Source organism: Anomaloglossus baeobatrachus, chromosome 1 (genome assembly GCF_048569485.1).
Source record: "Anomaloglossus baeobatrachus isolate aAnoBae1 chromosome 1, aAnoBae1.hap1, whole genome shotgun sequence".
Classification (NCBI taxonomy): Eukaryota; Metazoa; Chordata; class Amphibia; order Anura; family Aromobatidae; genus Anomaloglossus; species Anomaloglossus baeobatrachus.
The window spans coordinates 511847656-511873350 of NC_134353.1; the positions used below are offsets into that span (position 1 = coordinate 511847656).

Here is a 25695-nt window from a genome sequence, read left to right on the forward strand (position 1 = left end):
GACAGACACAGACACAGACAGACTCAGACACAGACTCAGACTCAGACTCAGACACAGACACAGACACAGACACAGACACAGACACAGACACAGACACAGACACAGACAGACTCAGACACAGACTCAGACACAGACACAGACAGACTCAGACACAGACTCAGACACAGACACAGACAGACTCAGACACAGACTCAGACACAGACACAGACAGACTCAGACACAGACTCAGACACAGACTCAGACACAGACACAGACACAGACACAGACACAGACACAGACACAGACACAGACACAGACACAGACTCAGACTCAGACTCAGACTCAGACTCAGACTCAGACTCAGACTCAGACTCAGACTCAGACTCAGACACAGACAGACTCAGACACAGACTCAGACACAGACACAGACACAGACACAGACTCAGACACAGAGACTCAGACACAGAGACTCAGACACAGAGACTCAGACACAGAGACTCAGACACAGAGACTCAGACACAGACTCAGACACAGACACAGACAGACTCAGACACAGACAGACTCAGACACAGACTCAGACACAGACACAGACAGACTCAGACACAGACTCAGACACAGACTCAGACACAGACACAGAGACACAGACTCAGACACAGACAGACACAGACACAGACACAGACAGACTCAGACACAGACTCAGACTCAGACTCAGACACAGACACAGACACAGACACAGACACAGACACAGACACAGACACAGACACAGACAGACTCAGACACAGACACAGACACAGACACAGACAGACTCAGACACAGACTCAGACACAGACACAGACAGACTCAGACACAGACTCAGACACAGACACAGACAGACTCAGACACAGACTCAGACACAGACACAGAGACACAGACTCAGACACAGACACAGACACAGACAGACACAGACACAGACAGACTCAGACTCAGACACAGACTCAGACTCAGACACAGACACAGACACAGACACAGACACAGACACAGACACAGACACAGACACAGACTCAGACTCAGACTCAGACTCAGACTCAGACTCAGACTCAGACTCAGACTCAGACTCAGACTCAGACTCAGACTCAGACTCAGACTCAGACTCAGACTCAGACACAGACAGACTCAGACACAGACTCAGACACAGACTCAGACACAGACACAGACTCAGACACAGACACACACTCAGACTCAGACTCAGACTCAGACACACACTCAGACACACACTCAGACTCAGACTCAGACTCAGACACAGACACACACTCAGACTCAGACTCAGACACACACTCAGACACACACTCAGACTCAGACACAGACACAGACAGACTCAGACACACACTCAGACACAGAGACTCAGACACAGACTCAGACTCAGACACAGACACAGACTCAGACACAGACACAGACACAGACTCAGACTCAGACTCAGACTCAGACTCAGACTCAGACTCAGACTCAGACTCAGACTCAGACTCAGACTCAGACTCAGACACAGACACAGACACAGACTCAGACACAGACACAGACACAGACACAGACACAGACACAGACACAGACACAGACACAGACACAGACACAGACACAGACACAGACTCAGACACAGACACAGACACAGACACAGACACAGACACAGACACAGACACAGACTCACACTCAGACACAGACTCAGACACAGACACAGACACAGACACAGACTCAGACACAGACACACACTCAGACTCAGACACACACTCAGACTCAGACTCAGACACACACTCAGACTCAGACTCAGACTCAGACTCAGACACAGACTCAGACACAGACTCAGACTCAGACTCAGACTCAGACACAGACTCAGACACAGACACAGACACAGACACAGACACAGACACAGACACAGACTCAGACACAGACAGACACAGACTCAGACACAGACAGACACAGACACAGACTCACACTCAGACTCAGACTCAGACACAGACAGACTCAGACTCAGACTCAGACTCACACTCAGACTCAGACACAGACACAGACACAGACTCAGACACAGACACAGACACAGACACAGACACAGACACAGACACAGACTCAGACACAGACAGACTCAGACTCAGACACAGACACAGACTCAGACTCAGACACAGACACAGACTCAGACTCAGACACAGACACAGACTCAGACACAGACTCAGACACAGACACAGACACAGACTCAGACACAGACACAGACACAGACACAGACACACACTCAGACTCAGACACACACTCAGACTCAGACACAGACAGACTCAGACACAGACTCAGACACAGACACAGACTCAGACACAGACACAGACACAGACACAGACACAGACACACACTCAGACTCAGACACACACTCAGACTCAGACTCAGACACAGACAGACTCAGACACAGACTCAGACACAGACTCAGACACAGACACACACTCAGACTCAGACTCAGACTCAGACACACACTCAGACACACACTCAGACTCAGACTCAGACTCAGACTCAGACACAGACACACACTCAGACTCAGACTCAGACACACACTCAGACACACACTCAGACTCAGACTCAGACACACACTCAGACACACACTCAGACTCAGACACAGACACAGACACAGACAGACTCAGACACACACTCAGACACAGAGACTCAGACACAGACTCAGACACAGACACAGACAGACTCAGACTCAGACACAGACACAGACTCAGACACAGACACAGACACAGACTCAGACACAGACACAGACTCAGACACAGACTCAGACACAGACTCAGACACAGACACAGACACAGACACAGACACAGACTCAGACTCAGACACAGACACAGACTCAGACACAGACTCAGACACAGACACAGACAGACTCAGACACAGACTCAGACACAGACACAGACAGACTCAGACTCAGACACAGACTCAGACTCAGACACAGACACAGACACAGACACAGACACAGACAGACTCAGACACACACTCAGACACAGAGACTCAGACACAGACTCAGACACAGACAGACTCAGACTCAGACACAGACACAGACTCAGACTCAGACACAGACACAGACTCAGACTCAGACACAGACACAGACTCAGACACAGACTCAGACACAGACACAGACACAGACACAGACACAGACACAGACACAGACACAGACACAGACACAGACTCAGACACAGACACAGACACAGACACAGACAGACTCAGACACAGACTCAGACACAGACACAGACAGACTCAGACACAGACTCAGACACAGACACAGACACAGACTCAGACACAGACTCAGACACAGACTCAGACTCAGACTCAGACACAGACACAGACTCAGACACAGACTCAGACACAGACACAGACACAGACACAGACACAGACACAGACACAGACACAGACACAGACACAGACACAGACACAGACACAGACTCACACTCAGACTCAGACTCAGACACAGACTCAGACACAGACACAGACTCAGACACAGACACAGACTCAGACACAGACACAGACTCAGACACAGACTCAGACACAGACTCAGACTCAGACACACACTCAGACTCAGACTCAGACACACACTCAGACTCAGACTCAGACTCAGACTCAGACTCAGACACAGACTCAGACACAGACTCAGACACAGACACAGACACAGACACAGACACAGACTCAGACACAGACTCAGACACAGACTCAGACACAGACACAGACACAGACACAGACACAGACACAGACTCACACTCAGACTCAGACTCAGACACAGACAGACTCAGACTCAGACTCAGACTCAGACTCAGACACAGACACAGACACAGACACAGACACAGACACAGACTCAGACACAGACACAGACTCAGACTCAGACTCACACTCAGACTCAGACTCAGACACAGACTCAGACACAGACTCAGACACAGACACACACTCAGACTCACACTCAGACTCACACTCAGATGCAGACTCAGACGCAGACTCAGACGCAGACTCACTCACACTCACTCAGACTCACACTCAGACTCACTCAGACTCACACTCACACTCAGACTCACACTCACACTCACACTCAGACTCACACCCAGACTCACACTCAGACTCAGACTCAAACGCACACTCACACTCAGACTCACACGCACACTCACACTCAGACTCACACGCACACTCACACTCAGACTCACATGCACACTCACACTCAGACTCACATGCACACTCACACTCAGACTCAGACTCACTCGCACACTCAACGCAGCAGACACACAACACCCAACACACAAACACCGCGGCACACACAAATATACGCACATACCGCACAACACACACATTGCACAAAACATACCTCCCCCCAAAACACACACACACACCCACACAAACCGCGCAACACACATACACAACGATACAGACACACAGCGCTCCACAAATAACGACACACAACGCAACACACAAACAACACAGCTCTCACCCCCCGCTACACCCAGACAACACCCAGAACATGTACAGCCCCTACACAAACACTTGGTAACTACACACAACAACATCTATATTATATATATATATATATATATATATGTATATATAACAAAAATCATACATGAACTACACAATACGTAAATTCTAGAATACCCGATGCGTAGAATCGGGCCACCTTCTAGTATATATATATATATATATATATATATATATATACATATACATATACATATACATATACATACACACATATACATACAGTTAGGTCCAGAAATATTTGGACAGTGACACAAGTTTTGTTATTTTAGCTGTTTAGAAAAACATGTTCAGAAATACAATTATATATATAATATGGGCTGAAAGTGCACACTCCCAGCTGCAATATGAGAGTTTTCACATCCAAATCGGAGAAAGGGTTTAGGAATCATAGCTCTGTAATGCATAGCCTCCTCTTTTTCAAGGGACCAAAAGTAATTGGACAAGGGACTCTAAGGGCTGCAATTAACTCTGAAGGCGTCTCCCTCGTTAACCTGTAATCAATGAAGTAGTTAAAAGGTCTGGGGTTGATTACAGGTGTGTGGTTTTGCATTTGGAAGCTGTTGCTGTGACCAGACAACATGCGGTCTAAGGAACTCTCAATTGAGGTGAAGCAGAACATCCTGAGGCTGAAAAAAAAGAAAAAATCCATCAGAGAGATAGCAGACATGCTTGGAGTAGCAAAATCAACAGTCGGGTACATTCTGGGAAAAAAGGAATTGACTGGTGAGCTTGGGAACTCAAAAAGGCCTGGGCGTCCACGGATGACAACAGTGGTGGATGATCGCCGCATACTTTCTTTGGTGAAGAAGAACCCGTTCACAACATCAACTGAAGTCCAGAACACTCTCAGTGAAGTAGGTGTATCTGTCTCTAAGTCAACAGTAAAGGGAAGACTCCATGAAAGTAAATACAAAGGGTTCCCATCTAGATGCAAACCATTCATCAATTCCAAAAATAGACAGGCCAGAGTTAAATTTGCTGAAAAACACCTCATGAAGCCAGCTCAGTTCTGGAAAAGTATTCTATGGACAGATGAGACAAAGATCAACCTGTACCAGAATGATGGGAAGAAAAAAGTTTGGAGAAGAAAGGGAACGGCACATGATCCAAGGCACACCACATCCTCTGTAAAACATGGTGGAGGCAACGTGGTGGCATGGGCATGCATGGCTTTCAATGGCACTGGGTCACTTGTGTTTATTGATGACATAACAGCAGACAAGAGTAGCCGGATGAATTCTGAAGTGTACCGGGATATACTTTCAGCCCAGATTCAGCCAAATGCCGCAAAGTTGATCGGACGGCACTTCATAGTACAGATGGACAATGACCCCAAGCATACAGCCAAAGCTACCCAGGAGTTCATGAGTGCAAAAAAATGGAACATTCTGCAATGGCCAAGTCAATCACCAGATCTTAACCCAATTGAGCATGCATTTCACTTGCTCAAATCCAGACTTAAGACGGAAAGACCCACAAACAAGCATGACATGAAGGTTGCGGCTGTAAAGGCCTGGCAAAGCATTAAGAAGGAGGAAACCCAGCGTTTGGCGATGTCCATGGGTTCCAGACTTAAGGCAGTGATTGCCTCCAAAGGATTCGCAACAAAATATTGAAAATAATTTTTTTTTTTTTGGGTTTGGTTTATTTGTCCAATTACTTTTGACCTCCTAAAATGTGGAGTGTTTGTAAAGAAATGTGTACAATTCCTACAATTTCTATCAGATATTTTTGTTCAAACCTTCAAATTAAACGTTACAATCTGCACTTGAATTCTGTTGTAGAGGTTTCATTTCAAATCCAATGTGGTGGCATGCAGAGCCCAACTCGCGAAAATTGTGTCACTGTCCAAATATTTCTGGACCTAACTGTATATAAACACAAGCAAGATCATGACGGTTTTGTGCCAAACATGTCAATCACTTAATATTCGTAGACTATTTTCAAATCTTCAACTTCCTAAGAAGAATAAGCAATATAAGGTAATAGTATTCCTTGATACAGTTAAGACATATGATCGTGTCCAATGGGCCTTTGTATGAATAACTTCCAGAAAATTGCTGGAGTTCCCCATAGATTTCCATTATACTCGGTAAACAAGTTGAGCCCATCAGAGCGTCAAAATGCTCGTTATGAGTAGAGCACTAGAGCATGGTAGTGGTCACTCATCACTACTCATTATGAGTACAGTGCACCTGAGAATGGTAGTGATCACCCATCACTACTTGTTATGAGTACAGAGCACCCAAGCATGGTACTGATCGCTCATCAGTATTAACTACTCAGAATTTGACAAACTAGAAGACATCAGACATTGTAAAGATAAAGAATTATCAAAAAACTGACCCGCACATCCAACAAATGTGAACAGGTGCTAACTGCATAATAATTCCCTGCGATTAGATATAATGGGCCACAAGATAAGACTCGCTGTGTTATAGATGCAACATCATGCAAGACTCCTAACGCCGACTTATGCCATGTAATGTGGACTTGCCTTAAACGTAAAGAGGTGGTCTACTATGCAGCATTAGTGGCCACATGGATGTAAAGCTTATAGAGAAGGCTATTCTCAAATACCTTGTTTAGTAAATTCTGACTCTCAGCAGCGCTATTGCAGTCCGCTCATCCCCATCACATGACCCCATCGGGGCTCCTTGACCTCTGAGATCCGGTGATGTCACATCAACTTCCAGTTGACCCGACATCACTGAGGCTGGCCCCAATCTCTGAGTTTCACCGCTCGTCACAGCCCAGCATCGCTCCTGCTTGCGGTGCTCTGCACGGATAAGTCAGAGCCTGGGGGTCACGTGATGGGGATGAGTGGACTGCATTAGCGCTGCTCAGAGTCAGAATTTACTACACAAGGTATTTGAGAAAAGCCCTCTCTATGAGCTTTACATCAATGTGGCCACTAATGCTCAGTAGTGGACCACCTCTTTAAAAGGATTTTGGAAGTCAGTGCTAGATCTTATGTCTAGGGTGTTTGAATGTGTGATGCCATTAGATCCTATTGTACATCTATTGGGTTATGTTGAAGGCCTTCCAGTCGGTGAGGCTCATTAAGCAACTATTTTACGCTTGATTTATCAGGCTAGGAAGCCAACTGCCCTCCACTGGCAAGATGTCAACCCCCTTACTATTCAAGAATATATTGTTTTCCCAAAATTAATACTTTGCTCCGTCTTGAGACACCTGTGTTTCAAAAGAGAGGAATCCCGATTAAATTTGAAAAATTCTAGGTCATGGCTGAATACTCCAGGTTTAGCCCCTCTAGTAGTGACATAGTAAAGAATGTATACAGCTAAATTTACTAACTAAATAACTTGAGATATTAATATTTTACATGGACAACCCCCTTAGAAAAGGTATTCTGGATTAAGTACCTGATTGAATTTAGGTGGGGGAGAAGGTGGTGAAGTCTGATGGCCAGATCATTGTAAAGGACTCCGCTAATAATGCTATACACCAGGATATTTTGGAGCGAATTTAACTCATGTTAAAATATTAGACACAATGTATTCTCCTTGTCATCATAATATATATGAAAGAGGAATGTATAAAACTTCGTATTTTCATTATAAAATAGGTGTTGGATAGCGAAAGGGAAATGCAAAGAAGCAAATGGAAGATCGACTCATTATGATAAATCTAAAAAAAATTGTTTAAAAGAACTAAAGTCCTCAGTGGTTGATACCTTTTAATGGGTAACTGAAAATATTGTAATAATAGCAAGCTTTCCAGACTACTCAGGTCTCTTCATCAGGCTCGGTATAGGTATAGACTCTTTTAAATAATTTTTTTTTTTTATCTCTACTGGCTAAAACAGTAAAAATATATATTTTATCTGTATGATAAATGTGGGATTTTTTTTTTAATATCTTCCAGACTGTATCTGGAAGAATAAGTAGTAATACGGTTTCTTGAATCTAGGTATGGGACGGGGTGGGGTTAATAGTTTAAAAATTGCTTGTATAGTAATTTTTTAGTTCTGAAATGTATTTAATTTAAAAAAAAAAAAAAAAGAATAGGACAGTCATGAATCTTAGGCGGGCTTTGCACACTACGACATCGCATGTACGATGTCGGTGGGGTCAAATCGAAAGTGACGCACATCCGGCGTCGCAGTCGATATCGAAGTGTGCAAATCCTTTTTGATACGATTAACGAGCGCAAAAGCGTCGTTATCGTATCATCGGTGTAGGGTCCGACATTTCCATAATCCCGGTGCAGCGACAGGTACGATGTTGTTCGTTGTTCCTGCGGCAGCATACATCGTTGTGTGTGAAGCCGCAGGAGCGAGGAACATCTCCTTACCTGCGTCACGGCTGCAATGCGGAAGGAAGGAGGTGGGCGGGATGTTTACATCCTACTCATCTTCGCCCCTCCGCTGCTATTGGCTGCCTGCCGTGTGACGTTGCTATGACGACGCACGACCTGCCCCCTTAGGAAGGAGGCGGATCGCCGGCCAGAGCGATGTCGCAGGGCAGGTGAGTGCTGAATGTGAAGCTGGCGTAGCGATAATGTTCGCTACGCCAGCAATCACAAGATATCGCTGCTGCGACAGGGGCGGGGACTATTGCGCTCGGCATCGCAGCATCGGCTTGCGATGTCGCAGCGTGCAAAGTTCCCCTTAGACTTGGATCTGACATTTTTACGAATCTGAATAGATCCATGAAGAAGCAGACACAGACAGAAGAGGCCCCTGTGCAAGAACAATATGGGCATCATAATGTACAATTCCACCTGGTTTGGAGGAGGACGCGAGCACCTTCACATGTGGTGTCCCCATGTGGCTATAGAGGTAGCACCAATGGTATGCCCACCCCTTAACTCATGAAACTCAGTGGGTCAGTGCTCTGTCCGATCGGGCAGCACACAGATGTGTCAATGTAGGATTAGAGTAATATAATTGTCAGGAATTATACATTAATAGAGCGGAGTCAGATACCTGCTAAAGCTGGCAATGCTTTGTTCCACTCCCATGGCTGGTCATACTCGTCTGCAGGCCGGTCATCATCTTGAGGCAACTTGCTTTCTCGCATTTGCAGGCCAACAAGGCTTTCAGAATCCGACTCCACTCCATTACACTCGGGCTCATACGGCGTGTCATACAACTGAATGTTCTTCTGGGGCGCTTTTTGACTCTCCTGTTTCTGAATATCTGTTCAAAGATGAAGAAAATTGCCCGTTAGCATAGAATATCACATCCTGGGATCTTGGCACAGTTGTACAGCTTTGTAGCAGTGCAATATACATTGTGCTGTGCTGGATAACAGTAAATATATAATCTTGATGCCTCTTCTGCTAAATATTAGCCACTTATTACTACATAGCTAGACAACTTTCCTATATGGAGGCTGGAAGACAATGCAGAAGGAATCTGTAATGGCAGGAACGTCTCAATAGGATTTTGCTATCATAGAAAGCAATGAGTTCCAACAATGAATATTAATGAATTCAGTTCATACCATTGAGAATCAGTGCACTGACCTACACAATGAAGAATGCATTTCACTACAGGAACTAATGGTAGAGGCAGATCCAGCAATTTACACTTTCTGCCGATTTAGTCCCACATCCTCTGGTTAGATATAGAAAGGACGAGTAACAGCAATGGATAAGCGTCCTGAATGCACACTTTATAACTCATTCATTGCTTATACAAAAGGACGTTTATTGTGATATGCTAGAAATTACTGGAATAACCTACAAAAGAGGGCTTTATCTGCTGGAATACACACAATAGGAGTTTCATTATGAAGCATTTACTAAAATGTTACTTAAAGGGAACCTGTCAGTTCCGATATGCACCCAGGACCACGAGCAGTTCTGGGTGTATATTGCTAATCCCTGCCTAACCATCCCTGTATACACTAGCATACATAAAGGGATCTTTAGAAAAGATCTTTTACCATATGCTAATGAGAGCAGGGACTAGTCCCCTGGGAGTTGCTTCCCTTGCTAGTCGCCCAATTAGCATGGTAGTACGTCCCTGTGGGCGTACTAACATGCTAATGAATGTGCAGCGTCAGAGCATGTTCTCGCTCACCTCTCCGCTGCCATCGCGTCTGACGCTGGATTTTGGCTCAGTGCGCATGACCCCAGAGTTTCTGTCATGTGCACTATGAAGCCGGGTGTACGTGTCCAGGCTTCAAACTGAAGTAGTGCGCATGACCGAAATTCTGGAGTCATGCGCACGGAGCCGAAATCCAGCGTCGGACGCGATGGCAGTGGAGACGTGAGTGAGATCATCCTCTGATGCTGAGCATTCATTAGCATGTTAGTATACCCCTGTGGGCGTACTAACATGCTAATGGGGGCGAATAGCCAGCGGAACTAACACCCAGGGGACTAGTCCCCTGCGCTCATTAGCATACGAAAAATGATCTTCAGTAATACTTTTTCAGCCTTTCTTGATATACACAATTCTTTTCAGGTTGTTGCCTAAGAGACCGACCACCGCTGCTGTCAAGCACTGCGCCAAAGGAATTAACAGTACACCCTAGAGACCCTGGCGAGCTTCCAAACTTTGCTAATAAGTGCAATAGAAAAGAGCTCATTAGCACTGCACGTTCTGCTCTCTAGCAGCGGTGGTCAGTCTCCATGGCAAGAAGTTGTAAACAAGATGAAAAAAAGAACTCGTCACCATTAAAATACAGTCCAATCTGCAGGCACCATGTTATAGCGCAGGGGCAGCTTGATATATACGTTAGTTTTGTGAAAGAAGATTCAGTATCACCTGCATTTTAATTATTTAATCTTCTGCTCTTTGTGATTTTCGGTCCAAAGGACGGTTCTATCAGTGATTGACCGCTATCCTGTCAATCACTGATGGGACCACCTACTGGACTAAAAATCCCAGAAAGAGCAGAAGCTTAAGGCTAAGGACACACTGGTACTACTGTGAGTGCATCGCATGACACGCGGCTCCCGCTCTGCTGGAGTGTAAGCCAAGTGTCATGCCACTGTGATCCGATCCTGCGATCAGAGCACAGCTGCGGAGGAGAAGATGAGACTAATCTTCCTATCTCCTCCATTGTCATTGTCAGCTGATGAGTATATCGCACTGTACTCCTGTGTAATGTGATGTTTCTCTCGCACCCATAGACTTGTATGTATGGGTGTGAGTGCAAAAATTGGATCCACCAGCAGCATGCTGCGCTTGTGTTCTCGGTGCAAGTAGGTATGAGAAAAAAAGCGACTCCATAGAGTAACATTGGTCTGGATGGAATGAGATTTTTTTTTTATCGCATTCCACTTGCTCCATTTTATTTGCAGTGTGTCCTTAGCCTAAATGATGAAAACGCATTATACAAAAACTTTTCTTACAAATCTATATATCAATCTACTCTGTTCCCCCTGCTCTATTACATGATGTCTGCAGGTTACAATGTTGTTCATGGTGACAGCTCAAGAAAGGCAATAAATTGGAAGATTGCTTATATTTATAAGCAATATCCGATACTACCCATACAGGAGGATGGGAATAATGATAATTGCAGAGAGTAGAATGGAATCTTCTCATAAGATTGTAAAGGCGACTTTACACACAGCAACATCACTAGCAATCTCGCTGGTGAAAGCACCCGCCCCCGTCGGTTGTGCGTCACGGGCAAATCGCTGCCCGTGGCGCACAACATAGTTAGTCCCCATCACACATTTTTACCTGCCTAGCAACGTTGCTGTGGCTAGCGAACCGCCTCCTTTCTAAGGGGGGGGTTCGTTTGGCGTCACAGCGGCGTCACTAAGCGGCCACCCAATAGAAGCGGAGGGGCGTAGATGAGCTGGCCGAACATCCCGCCCACCTTCTTCCTTCCACATTGCCGGCGGCTGCAGATACGATGTTGTTCCTCGTTCCTGCGGTGTCACACATAGCGCTGTGTGCTGCCGCAGGAACGACGAACAACCTGCGTTCTGCAACAGCAACGATATTTGAGATTAGAACGACGTGTCAACGATCAACGATAAGGTGAGTATTTTTGATCATTAGCGGTCGTTCGTACGTTTCACACGCAACGACGTCGCTATCGAGGCCGGATGTGCGTCATGAATTCCGTGACCCCAACGACATCTCGTTAGCGATGTCGTTGCGTGTAAAGTGGCCTTAAGGCTATGTTCTTAACCACAAAGATGCAGCGTTTTTGGCCCAAAAAAAAAAAAAAAAAAAAAAAAAGCACCCGTGGCAAAAATGCATCAAAAAATGCATGCGTTTTTACCGCATTTTGCCCAATGTGTAAGTCAAATCTATTGACTGGAACAGCTCAAAATGCAAAAAGAATTGACATGCTGCATCTTGGCTGTATTTTCAAAAACGCAGCTAAGATGCAGCCAACAAAAGATGCAGTGTACCCAGCAAAATAGAAATCTCAGACTTTGCTGGGAGAAGGAAATGCGTGCATTTAGGTGAATCTTTGTGACCTCAAAACTGCACCAAAAATGCAGTAAAAGATGCAGTGTGTGAATATAGCCTAACAATGTTATTTTACCCACAGTCTCTCCTATATTTTTATCTAGTCCTTGTCTAGCTTGTGATCTTCGGACATTATAAATCAGTCTGCAGATTTGTGCTCGATGCCCGATATCCAAAATATACTGTCTCATCACAGACAAGTTACCGGTCAGACCACAGACAGAATTTGAATAAACTTTTTTTGCATATAATCAAAACAAACACAATCTCTTTAGGGGAAGAAAATAAACAAAACAACAATGGCGTTTTCTGAAGCGTCTTCTGCTTGAAAAATTCGGCATATACTCGCACTTAAAAGACGTCTTGTGCACATACCCAAGATAACCTTATGCACGAATAGGTTATATTAGGGTATGTGCGGTCGAAGATGATGGGACAGCCCCTTTGCACTAATGATGCTACGGAGTATCTAGAATTTTATGTGGTACTTCACCGTATAAACCAATTTGGAGAAGTGCATTTGGGCAGGCTTGTTCCAACAAGCGCAGCCACCTATCCATACACAAAAGATGGGGTACTGGTCAGATTCCAGGGGTGGACCCTGCAGATCTGCTAGGAGAGGTGATACACCTAAACCCTTAAACAACAAACGAAACTTCCAAGTTTGTGACAAAGGCATTCGGATATTACCAAGAAATACACACAGACAATCGTACTGTAGACAAGATGGCTGTCATGCTGAGTGAAATCAGCTCTGGTTGGAATATGGAGGCAGATGCACATGGGAATATACATTAATCATGTTTACTGTACACTGAACTGTCCATTTTAGTCATTGTGTAGGAAATAAGCATTAACAAGACAGCAGAGTCAGTCTCCGACAGAATGTGACTATAGCGGTCCTCCTAGTAAAGCTGGGGAGACGGGGGACCTTTGTAGTGGAGCACTCTCACTGCATCTTAAAACAGCTTTATGGACAAGACAATGAGGGTGGTAAAGCACTTAAATCACTTGATGTTGAAGGCTGTCTATAAGGATTAGAAGTCCCTGCTCCTTTCACTACAAGTAGAAGAAAAAATTAAAAGCTCTATCAACACTATTCTCCACACAAGACAATTGAAGGTTTTCTGTGAACATTTCGAGGGTCAATGAAAGATTGCCTAACGCCTGCAGCTTACAGACTTACAGAGTCAAGATGGGCCTGAGAGAGTGTCCCTGCTGTGTTCTCTAATGGATCTCGGCAGCCATTAACTGAAAAGTCTTAAATTAACACCTTGCCATCTCAGAATGAATGGAAAGAACAGTCATGGAGCGCACATAGGTTTTAATCTTCCAGGACTCTTGCATTTATCTCATGTAATAGGCAGAGAAGGGCACTTAATTCAGCCAGGCCATGTGCTTTAGCTTTAGTTATTTGTAAGACCCCATTTCCAACATGCTCTCCTTGCCCCCTGCAGCAGCTTTACTTTCTTGAAGGATTGTCTTCACTGACAGACAGGGAGCTCAATAAAGATTATACACATTCCTGGCTGTGGGCCATGGCTATCCAGATAAGAACAATTAACTAAGCGGCCGCACTAATTCTGGCTTACTTTCACCGATTCCTGGTCTCAGATCCTGTCACTAGGCCACCACATTATCACGCCCGCTCACATTTCTGAATTGAGAAGTAAAAGCCTCGTCGCCAATGAATGACAGATTCATCTGAAAACCAAAACTGCAGAGTACTGTACAAGAGGCGGAAAAAAAAACAACCAAACAACTCACTGAAAAGCGCTAAGTCTTGTGTAGCAATGTCCATGAGGACAGTCACACGCATCTGAGAAAAATGGACAACTTTTTATCAGGTGTCTTTCTAGTTGCTTCAGTTTTCCCTCATTCTTTCTCACTGAAGCAGGTAGACTAATGTATTGATTCTTAATAGGAACTGGTCATGTAAAATAAAAAAACACTATTAACCTGCCGATATGGGGTTAATCTGCAGTTAAAAGAGTTCTGACGGAGTACAGCCGCTGCACAGAGCCTTGCTGATGGGAGGAATTTAACTTTATTCCTCCTGGCAGCCTTAAAGCCGCTTTACATGCTACAATAAATCTTACAATGTGTCGGCGGGGTCATGTCGTAAGTGACGCACATCCGGCATCGTAAGTATGATTGTAGCGCGTAAAACCTCCGTGCAATTGCGATTGAAAGAAAATCCGTTCATCGCATGCACGTCGTTCATTCCTCAAAGATTGAATGTGTGGTTGTGCAATGTTCCCGAGGCAGCACACATCGCAGCGTGTGACACCCCAGGAACATTGAACGACAGCTTACCTCCGTCCGCGGCTCCCGCCGACAATGCGGAAGGAAGGAGGTGGGCGGGATGTTTACCTCCCGCTCATCTCCGCCCCTTCGCTTCTATTGGCCGGCTGCCGCGTGACGTCGATGTGACGCCGAACGTCCCTCCCACTCCAGGAAGTGGACATTCGCCGCCCACATCAAGGTCGTATGGACGGGTAAGTGCGTGTGACGGGGGTTAATCGTTTGTGCGGCACGTTCAACAAATTGAACATGCCACACATACGATGGGGGCGTTGCAAATCGCATACAATATCGAATGCGAAATTGCAACGTGTAAAGCAGGCTTTAGGCCTTCAGTCCTAGAGACGCGACCAATGTGGTTTCATTCACTGCTCTGAGCATAGTGAGTGCCAGCTGTAACCACACCCCATCACTGACTGACAGCCTGCGCTATACTGATGCAGTGCTAAATCGGCTGTCAGTCAGTCCCAGTAGTGTGATTACAGCCGCTACTCACTATGCACAGGGCTGTGACTAAAACCGCGCCAGACAAAGTCCAAGGATGTCAGGAGGAATAAAGTTCATTTTATCCCGATCGTGCAGTGGACACACACCATCAGAACACGATTAACCTGCAGATTAATCCCATGTCTGCAGGATAATAGCAGATTTTTTTTTTTTTTTTTTACATGACAGGTTCCCTTTAAATGTGTCAGTTTAAAAAAATGGATGAAACAAATACAAAGTTTGGAACAGATTCAATGCTTTCATGATCTGGTGTAAAAAGCTTTGAAAAGTTGCAACATTTTGATCGCCACTCAAGACTGCGCTACAATATTCATTATCATCTTTATCTAGGGTAGCCAGTAAAAAAAAACACCCTAAAAAACATAACATGCCATACAGTGGCGTAACTAGAGTTGGATGGGCCCCGGTGCAAAGTTTAGACCTGGGCCCCCCCTCCACATACACAGACACTTGGGGTAAGGCATACCTCCCAACTTTTAAAGAAGAAAAAGAAGGACAAAGTTTGCGGCGCGCATAGCGCGCCGCGGCAAATTTTTAGGCCACGCCCCCTAACCACACCCATTTCACAGTCACGCCCATATCCACTCCCCATCCACACCCATTCAGCATGGACACGCAGGCAGCCGGAGGGCCTCCAGCATGGACACGCAGGCAGCCGGCGGGCCTCCAGCATGGACACGCAGGCAGCCGGCGGGCCTCCAGCATGGACACGCAGGAAGCCGGCGGGCCTCCAGCATGGACACGCAGGCAGCCGGCGGGCCTCCAGCATGGACACGCAGGCAGCCGGCGGGCCTCCAGCATGGACACGCAGGCAGCCGGCGGGCCTCCAGCATGGACACGCAGGCAGCCGGCGGGCCTCCAGCATGGACACGCAGGCAGCCGGCGGGCCTCCAGCATGGACACGCAGGCAGCCGGCGGGCCTCCAGCATGGACACGCAGGCAGCCGGCGGGCCTCCAGCATGGACACGCAGGCAGCCGGCGGGCCTCCAGCATGGACACGCAGGCAGCCGGCGGGCCTCCAGCATGGACACGCAGGCAGCCGGCGGGCCTCCAGCATGGACACGCAGGCAGCCGGCGGGCCTCCAGCATGGACACGCAGGCAGCCGGCGGGCCTCCAGCATGGACACGCAGGCAGCCGGCGGGCCTCCAGCATGGACACGCAGGCAGCCGGCGGGCCTCCAGCATGGACACGCAGGCAGCCGGCGGGCCTCCAGCATGGACACGCAGGCAGCCGGCGGGCCTCCAGCATGGACACGCAGGCAGCCGGCGGGCCTCCAGCATGGACACGCAGGCAGCCGGCGGGCCTCCAGCATGGACACGCAGGCAGCCGGCGGGCCTCCAGCATGGACACGCAGGCAGCCGGCGGGCCTCCAGCATGGACACGCAGGCAGCCGGCGGGCCTCCAGCATGGACACGCAGGCAGCCGGCGGGCCTCCAGCATGGACACGCAGGCAGCCGGCGGGCCTCCAGCATGGACACGCAGGCAGCCGGCGGGCCTCCAGCATGGACACGCAGGCAGCCGGCGGGCCTCCAGCATGGACACGCAGGCAGCCGGCGGGCCTCCAGCATGGACACGCAGGCAGCCGGCGGGCCTCCAGCATGGACACGCAGGCAGCCGGCGGGCCTCCAGCATGGACACGCAGGCAGCCGGCGGGCCTCCAGCATGGACACGCAGGCAGCCGGCGGGCCTCCAGCATGGACACGCAGGCAGCCGGCGGGCCTCCAGCATGGACACGCAGGCAGCCGGCGGGCCTCCAGCATGGACACGCAGGCAGCCGGCGGGCCTCCAGCATGGACACGCAGGCAGCCGGCGGGCCTCCAGCATGGACACGCAGGCAGCCGGCGGGCCTCCAGCATGGACACGCAGGCAGCCGGCGGGCCTCCAGCATGGACACGCAGGCAGCCGGCGGGCCTCCAGCATGGACACGCAGGCAGCCGGCGGGCCTCCAGCATGGACACGCAGGCAGCCGGCGGGCCTCCAGCATGGACACGCAGGCAGCCGGCGGGCCTCCAGCATGGACACGCAGGCAGCCGGCGGGCCTCCAGCATGGACACGCAGGCAGCCGGCGGGCCTCCAGCATGGAAACGCAGGGAGCCACAGTGAGGCGGCTGGTCGCCCACACAGTGAGGTGGCCGGTCGCCTTCACAGACAGGTGGCAGGGGGGCGCCCGCACAGACAGGCGGCAGGGGGGCGCCCGCACAGACAGGCGGCAGGGGGGCGCCCGCACAGACAGGCGGCCGGCCGACCGCACAGACAGGCGGCCGGCCGACCGCACAGAAAGGCTCCGGCCGGGGGTGAGGGGGGGGGAGGGAGGGAAATCAGCGCTGGGGAGATTTTACTGTACCAGCAGCAGCACAGGCAGCGCTCCTCTCTGTTATGCCACGTCTACTGGGATGGTAGGAGGGAAAAGCAGGGAGGCGGAGAGAGAGTGGGTGGGCGGAGCCCGGGAGCCGGCCGTCCCGATCGTGGCAACGGGACAAACAACGTAAAGCGTGAAAGTCCCGCTGTATCCGGGATGGTTGGGAGGTATGGGGTAAGGGATAATGACACTGACACTCGGGGTACAGGATAATGACGCTGACACTTGGCTCTCACCCACAGTACCCTGAAATCCCTCTATCAGCACCCAGCTTTCCTATGTTCTGATATTTATCTTGTCCTCAGCACCCAGCTTTCCCATATCAGAGCATGAGAAAGCTGGGTGCTGAGAGATGTATATCAGAACATGGGAAAGCTGGGTGCTGAGAGATGTATATCAGAACATGGGAAAGCTGGGTGCTGAGAGATGTATAGCAGAGCATGGGAAAGTTAGCTGCTGAGGGAAAGAGCCTTTTTCCCTCAGCACAAAACATTTCCATCCCATACTTGTATCTTTGTCCCCCCTGTATAAAGTTCTCAAAATACTATAACAGCCCCCACATAGCCTTCCAAATAATTGTATAAAGGGTCTCACATAACCCTTCATATATTAGAATGCAGATACATAGCCCTCCATATATTATAATGCACCCCCATAATCCTCCATGTATAAAGTAGCCCTTCAATTATAATGCATTTCCCATAGTTCTCCATGTATTAAAATTCACCCCATAGTTCTCCATATATTATACTGCACCACATAGTCCTCCATGTTTTATAATGCACTTCCATAGTCCATGTATAAGGTAGCCTCCATAGTCCTCCATATATTATAATGCAGCCCCCATAGTCCTATATGTATTATAACACAACCCCATAAAACTTCAGATGGTATTATGCAGCCCCATACTCCTCCATGTATAATTCACCCCTATATTCCATGTATAAGGTGTCCCTTCATTTTGTATTATACAGCCCCCCCCCGACCTCCATTTTAATGCAGCCCTATAGACCTCCAGTATAATGCAGCCTCATAGACCTCTATGTATATTACACCTCTATATTCAATGTATAAGGTGTCCTTCATGTTTATTATGCAGCCTCACCAGGCCTCCATATATAATAATGCAGCCAACCTCTCCAGGCCTCCATGTATAATATAGCAGCCAGCCTCCCAGGCCTCCATGTATAATATAGCAGCCAGCCTCCCCAGGCCTCCATGTATAATATAGCAGCCAGCCTCCCCAGGCCTCCATGTATAATAATGCAGCCAGCCTCCCCAGGCCTCCATGTATAATAATGCAGCCAGCCTCCCCAGGCCTCCATGTATAATAATGCAGCCAGCCTCCCCAGGCCTCATGTATAATAATGCAGCCAGCCTCCCCAGGCCTCCATGTATAATAATGCAGCCAGCCTCCCCAGGCCTCCATGTATAATAATGCAGCCAGCCTCCCCAGGCCTCCATGTATAATAATGCAGCCAGCCTCCCCAGGCCTCATGTATAATAATGCAGCCAGCCTCCCCAGGCCTCATGTATAATAATGCTGCCAGCCTCCCCAGGGCTCATGTATAATAATGCTGCCAGCCTCCCCAGGCCTCCATCTATAATAATGCTGCCAGCCTCCCCAGGCCTCCATGTACAGTATAATGCAGTCTCCCCAGGCCTCCATGTACAGTATCATGCAGCCTCCCCACCCCAGGCCTCCATGTACAGTATCATGCAGCCTCCCCACCCCAGGCCTCCATGTACAGTATCATGCAGCCTCCCCACCCCAGGCCTCCATGTACAGTATCATGCAGCCTCCCCACCCCAGGCCTCCATGTACAGTATCATGCAGCCTCCCCACCCCAGGCCTCCATGTACAGTATCATGCAGCCTCCCCACCCCAGGCCTCCATGTACAGTATCATACAGCCTCCCCACCCCAGGCCTCCATGTACAGTATCATGCAGCCTCCCCACCCCAGGCCTCCATGTACAGTATCATGCAGCCTCCCCACCCCAGGCCTCCATGTACAGTATCATGCAGCCTCCCCAACCCAGGCCTCCATCATGGAGGCCTGGGTTGGGGAGGCTGCATGATACTGTACATGGAGGCCTGGGGTGGGGAGGCTGCATGATACTGTACATGGAGGCCTGGGGTGGGGAGGCTGCATGATACTGTACATGGAGGCCTGGGGTGGGGAGGCTGCATGATACTGTACATGGAGGCCTGGGGTGGGGAGGCTGCATGATACTGTACATGGAGGCTCCATGTACAGTATCATGCAGCCTCCCCACCCCAGGCCTCCATGTACAGTATCATGCAGCCTCCCCACCCCAGGCCTCCATGTACAGTATCATGCAGCCTCCCCACCCCAGGCCTCTGACCACCGTGTACTCACTTTATATATATAAAAAAAAACAAAACACAAGTACTCACCGATCTTCTCCTTCCACTGCTGCTCTGTCCTGACGTCTCCTTGTTCCACTGCTGCTGTACTCCCTGCTCTCCTCCTTCCACTGCTGCTCGTCCTCCTCTCTCTCCCGGTGCTCCGGTCGGCGTCCTCCCTCCCTGCGCTCTGTGCACTCGGCACAGCAGTCGCACAGGAGTGACGTCACCGCGCAGGCACAGGGGGAGTATGATGATGCAGAGCGGCGCTGGCCGCTCTATGCTTCATTATTACTGTGCGCGGTGACGGGGGAGGGGGGCCCCGGTGCCGCCGCTGACATCGGGCAGGAGGGCCCGGTGTCGGGGGCGGCAGCGGGTCATATAGTGGGCGCGTGCACTGTGACAGATCAGCGCAGCTTCTCTCTCACTGAGAGGAGCTGGCTGCTGATCTGTCGGGTCCCCGCGGGCCCCAAACTGCCCGGGCCCGATCGCGATGGCGACCGCTGCGACCGCGGTCGTTACGCCCCTGATGCCATACTTTTGTATTATTTAGTAAAGAAAAAAAAAAGTAAAAGAAAATCATTAACAAAAAAGCAGTTTAGGATTTTATTAGCACTATTAAAATATTTTATGCGATGATATCATGGCTATAAAGTCCGTAAGTTATACGAGATCGGACGCCCAGAACCGTGACTTTCAATTTCCTGTCTCTGAACCACAGTTTAATAAATGGCAACACTGTGTCAAATAAGCCGAAATTTACGTTTTTTCAGTACTTTTCTCTTTGTGCAGTTATCAGCTATAACTTTTCAGGTCTTGTGAATATTCAGTGTCATTTTTGGTGTACAAATTAATCTGTAGGGGTAAACGCAAGGCAAGAAAAAAATAAATTCAATAGTTACTTTGGAGCAGTATATATAAATGCATAAGAAAGGTCACACCAAGGGCTTGTTTGCACGCTGCAGGGTTGCTGAGCGTTTTTCAAAAAGAGATATATACACATACATACATATATCATATATATATTAGCGTTTCACAGTATCAGAAAAGTGTACTAGATTTCTTAAATCTCATGCTGCTCATTTTTTACCTGCAGATTTGAACCAAAAGCATTTCCTCCCACCCCACCAGAAAAAAAAGAAAATCTGTCAATTTTTTCAGTGATTTCGCAGTTTTAAGAAACTAAAAAAAAACAAAAACAAAAAAAACGCATATGAACCACATCATAAGCAGGCATATTTTATGTAGCATTTCTCTTCCAACAGTATTTGCAGCAGACTTTGCATCAAAATGCTCTGTCTGCAGATACCCCTAAGAGTACGTTCATATAGCACGAATTTGGAAATTCCACAACAGGAGAAACCGGATTCAATTGTGCAAATATTGCTGTGGTTTTCATTATGTAAAGGCTGCAGATTTACTGCCAACTTTACCCTCTGCATTGCTGCCAGCTTTGGTACATGCAAAGTATCTTACTTATTTCATCCAAAAGGACGAAAGCTGAGAAGAAAATCCAGGGACAGGAACAACAAGCTGAAGATCGCAAAATCCAAAAATGTTTAACAGTTCATCTACTTGGGTAGTAGAGTATTATGATTCGCATCTGCAAATTTGTGCAGAAAATCTTCATGTGCGTTTGCCCTAAACCTACAAGATTTTTAGCCATTAAACATACCCCCATCACATCACTGCAAGTGAGCAATGATTCTGGCAAGTGGGAATGGTGCCGCCTAGCCCAGGGTTATGTCCACATCTGTGAGATTAGAAATGAATGGGGATATATTGTCATTTCCATTTGTTCTTCATTTACTCTGCAGGTTATAAACACAGAAACATTTACTATGTGCATTTTTACCCTTTAAAGGACACTTTTTTTGCATGTGTATTTTCTCTTTATTAGCATAAGTATGAGGACATAAATACAATAATCAGCTCAGAATGAGCTATGTGTGGACTATACGTTTTCTCAGTAAACATTGCTTGTACAGTATCTGAATCAGAATACGTTTTGAATTGTTTAATTCCATGCAAAATATACATGTGTACTAAAACAGAAGATGTCACCAGGTCAAAAGTAGCCAGTTTTTACTTGTTTTATTCATTCTGCTCCCCTGAGTATGCTGGCTTTGTGTAATCTGCCATACAGTTTGAGATCTGGGTCTTTTTTATATAGAGATACATTTTATTGAGCGTTAAGCATCAGTCTTTGCTAACGACACCAAACTATGTAGAATATTGAAAACAGACCTTGGCAGTACAATATTACAAAAAAAATCTGGTAAGATGTCAGAATGGGCAGATACTTGGTAAATGAGATTTATTGTTAATAAATGTAGAGTAATGCACCTAGGACGGAGTAATCCTATAGCTGCATATACATTAAATGGAAGTAAATTCGGGACTACAGAACAGGAGAAGGACTTAATTATTCTGGTTACAAGTAAGCTTGAACAGCAGCACTCAATGTCAGGCAGCAGCTGCAAAAGCAAACAAAATTTTAGGGTGTATAAAAAGAAATTAGATCCAGTGATCACAACGTATTGTTACCCCTCTATAAATCACTTGTAAGGCCACATCTGGAATATGGGATCCAGTTTTGGGCTCCACATTTTAAAAAGCATATTCAGAAGTTAGAGTCAGTTCAAAGGCGGCAACTAGACTACTACAAGGAATGGAAGGCCTCCCATATGATGAGATGCTGGAAAAGTTAGATTTGTTTAGCTTAGAAATAAGGCGTCTCAGAGGAGATCTCATTTATATGTATAAATACATGTGTGGTCACTATAAAGGACTGGAGCATGACTTATTCCTTCCAAAGACCTAAGGACCGGGGGGGTACTCATTATGGGTGACAGAGAAAGAGCGAACGAGAAAGAGAGAGAGATCTGATGGAGACTGGTCAGAGGACTGACCGAAGGACTAAATGACCAAGTAGAGACGGGCGCTTTGACAGGATGGCTAGCAGTACGGTTCTGGAGTTTACAACTCGGAAAAGGTAACGGGCCAAGACGGAACTGATAAGTGAGACGACTTGGGTGCCCTGGGCAAGAGTACCTTAGGCATCAAGAAGTTAATAGCCAAGTCCGGCAATATTGGCAAATCAGTCGTCTAGGAGGCAGATAACAGATGGAAAAGACTTTCACAGACTGTACTATTGCACTAAAGGCCCAGTCACACACAACGACTTACCAGCGATCCCGAAAACGATGCGACCTGATAGATCCCTATCTATCCCTAGCAGGTAAGTCGCTGGGAGGTCGCAGGTGAGATCTTACCAGCGATGCAGGAACAATACAGGTTGCAGTAGCGACCTGTATAACGATCTCAGCAGTCACTGTGACCCTGTCACACAGTGTCAAACACAGCGATGTGTACTGCCCAGCAGGACATCGCCTTTGAAGAAAATGGCCTGGACCATTCAGCAACGACTAGAAATCTCACAGCAGGGGCCTGATCGCTGGTAGGTGTCACACATAACAAGATCGCTAGCGGGATCGCTACTGCGTCACCAAAACGGTGACTCAGCTGCGATCTCGCTAGCGATCTCGTTATGTGTGACAGTACCTTAAGGTGGGTGGTGGTAAACAACTTACTGGAGAAAGGAAAGAGTGAGGTTAAAGATGTAAAGAGACTGTGTCTGTATTCATAAAGAAACATACAATAATGTAACCGCTATCTGCAGTACATAGTTGAGTTGCTATCAAGTGGTTATGCAGTAAAATAATGTTTTTTTTAAAGAACTGATGTCTCCCTCTCTGACTTGGTTAACATTACGTACAGTCTCCTTAATACAAGTCCACAAACCAAGCTCTTTCATGTAGCGTGCCGGAGCACGAGAAACACAGACCTCACCCATGCCTACTAGCCCGCTACATCTACATCACACATTAATAAAGTAATTTTAGTGCTCTTCACCGTGCTCCCGCCTGGACTGATTCAGTTATGTTTCCTCTATAGTAGACCCGATACCCACAATTTATTGAAGTGATCGGCAATTTATCTTTTGAAATTCCAAATAGCTGACAGTCATGATGTGGAATATAAACATGACATCTTAGCACACAAAGTGCAACCCCTTAAAAAATATATTGTTTTACCGTAGTATTCTAAGAAATAATGCTCTGTAATATATACCGTTGCAGAAAATTCTATAATAGAAAGTTCTATATTGGATTCAAAGTGAACACTGTTTGTTTAGGGCTCCCACTGAATCATCTTTATCGAAATTGCAGAACATTTGTTTTAAGGGGAAAAAAAACTTTATAAATACAGTCAAATTGGCATCACTTGCTGCTCCTGACACATAAAAGACTGAATCTAGCAGATGGCATCAAAGGGTAAGCGTAGAAGTCTCAATTCCACTAGGAGAAAGGATCCAGACTTCCTGGAGCCCTGCACTTAGGTTGAATTGCTTAAGGTAAAATGAATAGGGGGGAAAAAAAACCCACTTGGGGCTCTTGATTAAGCTTCTGAGGTTTGAATCTCATTACGGGTCTTATCGCATCCAAAGTTTTTGTTGGTTTTATACTATCTAGGGAACTCTGACAAGTGACATATAGGACAGCTGACATGCCTACTTTTGTGATAGAAGCCCCACCACTCTCTTCTCCTCACTGTGCATCTCATGGAAAGGTTCTACTGTCGCCATATTTTGTATTTTCCATCATTGCTATACTAAAGCCTTGTGCAAGACAATGTCAGACACCAATTAAAAAAAAATCTGTTCAGGATTACCATGGTCACTACTTACCAATTATGGCAAGTTCCTATGGCGCTAAAGGACTGACTATAGACTTGTGTTGCCCCACTATGATCTGTGCGTCATCACTAATCCAAAGGTGACAAGGCCCAGTCAATGTTTATGGAGCTACAGAACTGACCATAGACTTGGGCTGCCCCACTATGATCCGTGAGTCATCACTAATCCAAAGGTGACAAGGCCCAGTCAATGTTTATGGAGCTACAGAACTGACCATAGACTTGGGCTGCCCCACTATGATCCGTGAGTCATCACTAATCCAAAGGTGACAAGGCCCAGTCAATGTTTATGGAGCTACAGAACTGACCATAGACTTGGGCTGCACAACTATGATCCGTGAGTCATCACTAATCCAAGGGTGACAAGGCCCAGTCAATGTTTATGGAGCTACAGAACTGACCATAGACTTGGGCTGCCCCACTATGATCCGTGAGTCATCACTAATCCAAAGGTGAACAGGCAAAGTCAGAGGTGCTCTTAGGCTAC

At 47.2% G+C, this 25695-nt stretch overlaps 1 protein-coding gene across 1 annotated transcript in view; it reads right to left on the minus strand.

Annotated features, from left to right (window-relative positions):
- Positions 1–25695, minus strand: part of SHB (SH2 domain containing adaptor protein B) — a 266790-nt gene that overhangs the window by 103917 nt on the left and 137178 nt on the right. Inside the window, exon 3 of the mRNA XM_075316131.1 lies at positions 9449–9661. Coding sequence (XP_075172246.1) covers positions 9449–9661 — 213 coding nt within the window. The remainder of the gene's footprint in view (positions 1–9448; positions 9662–25695) is intronic.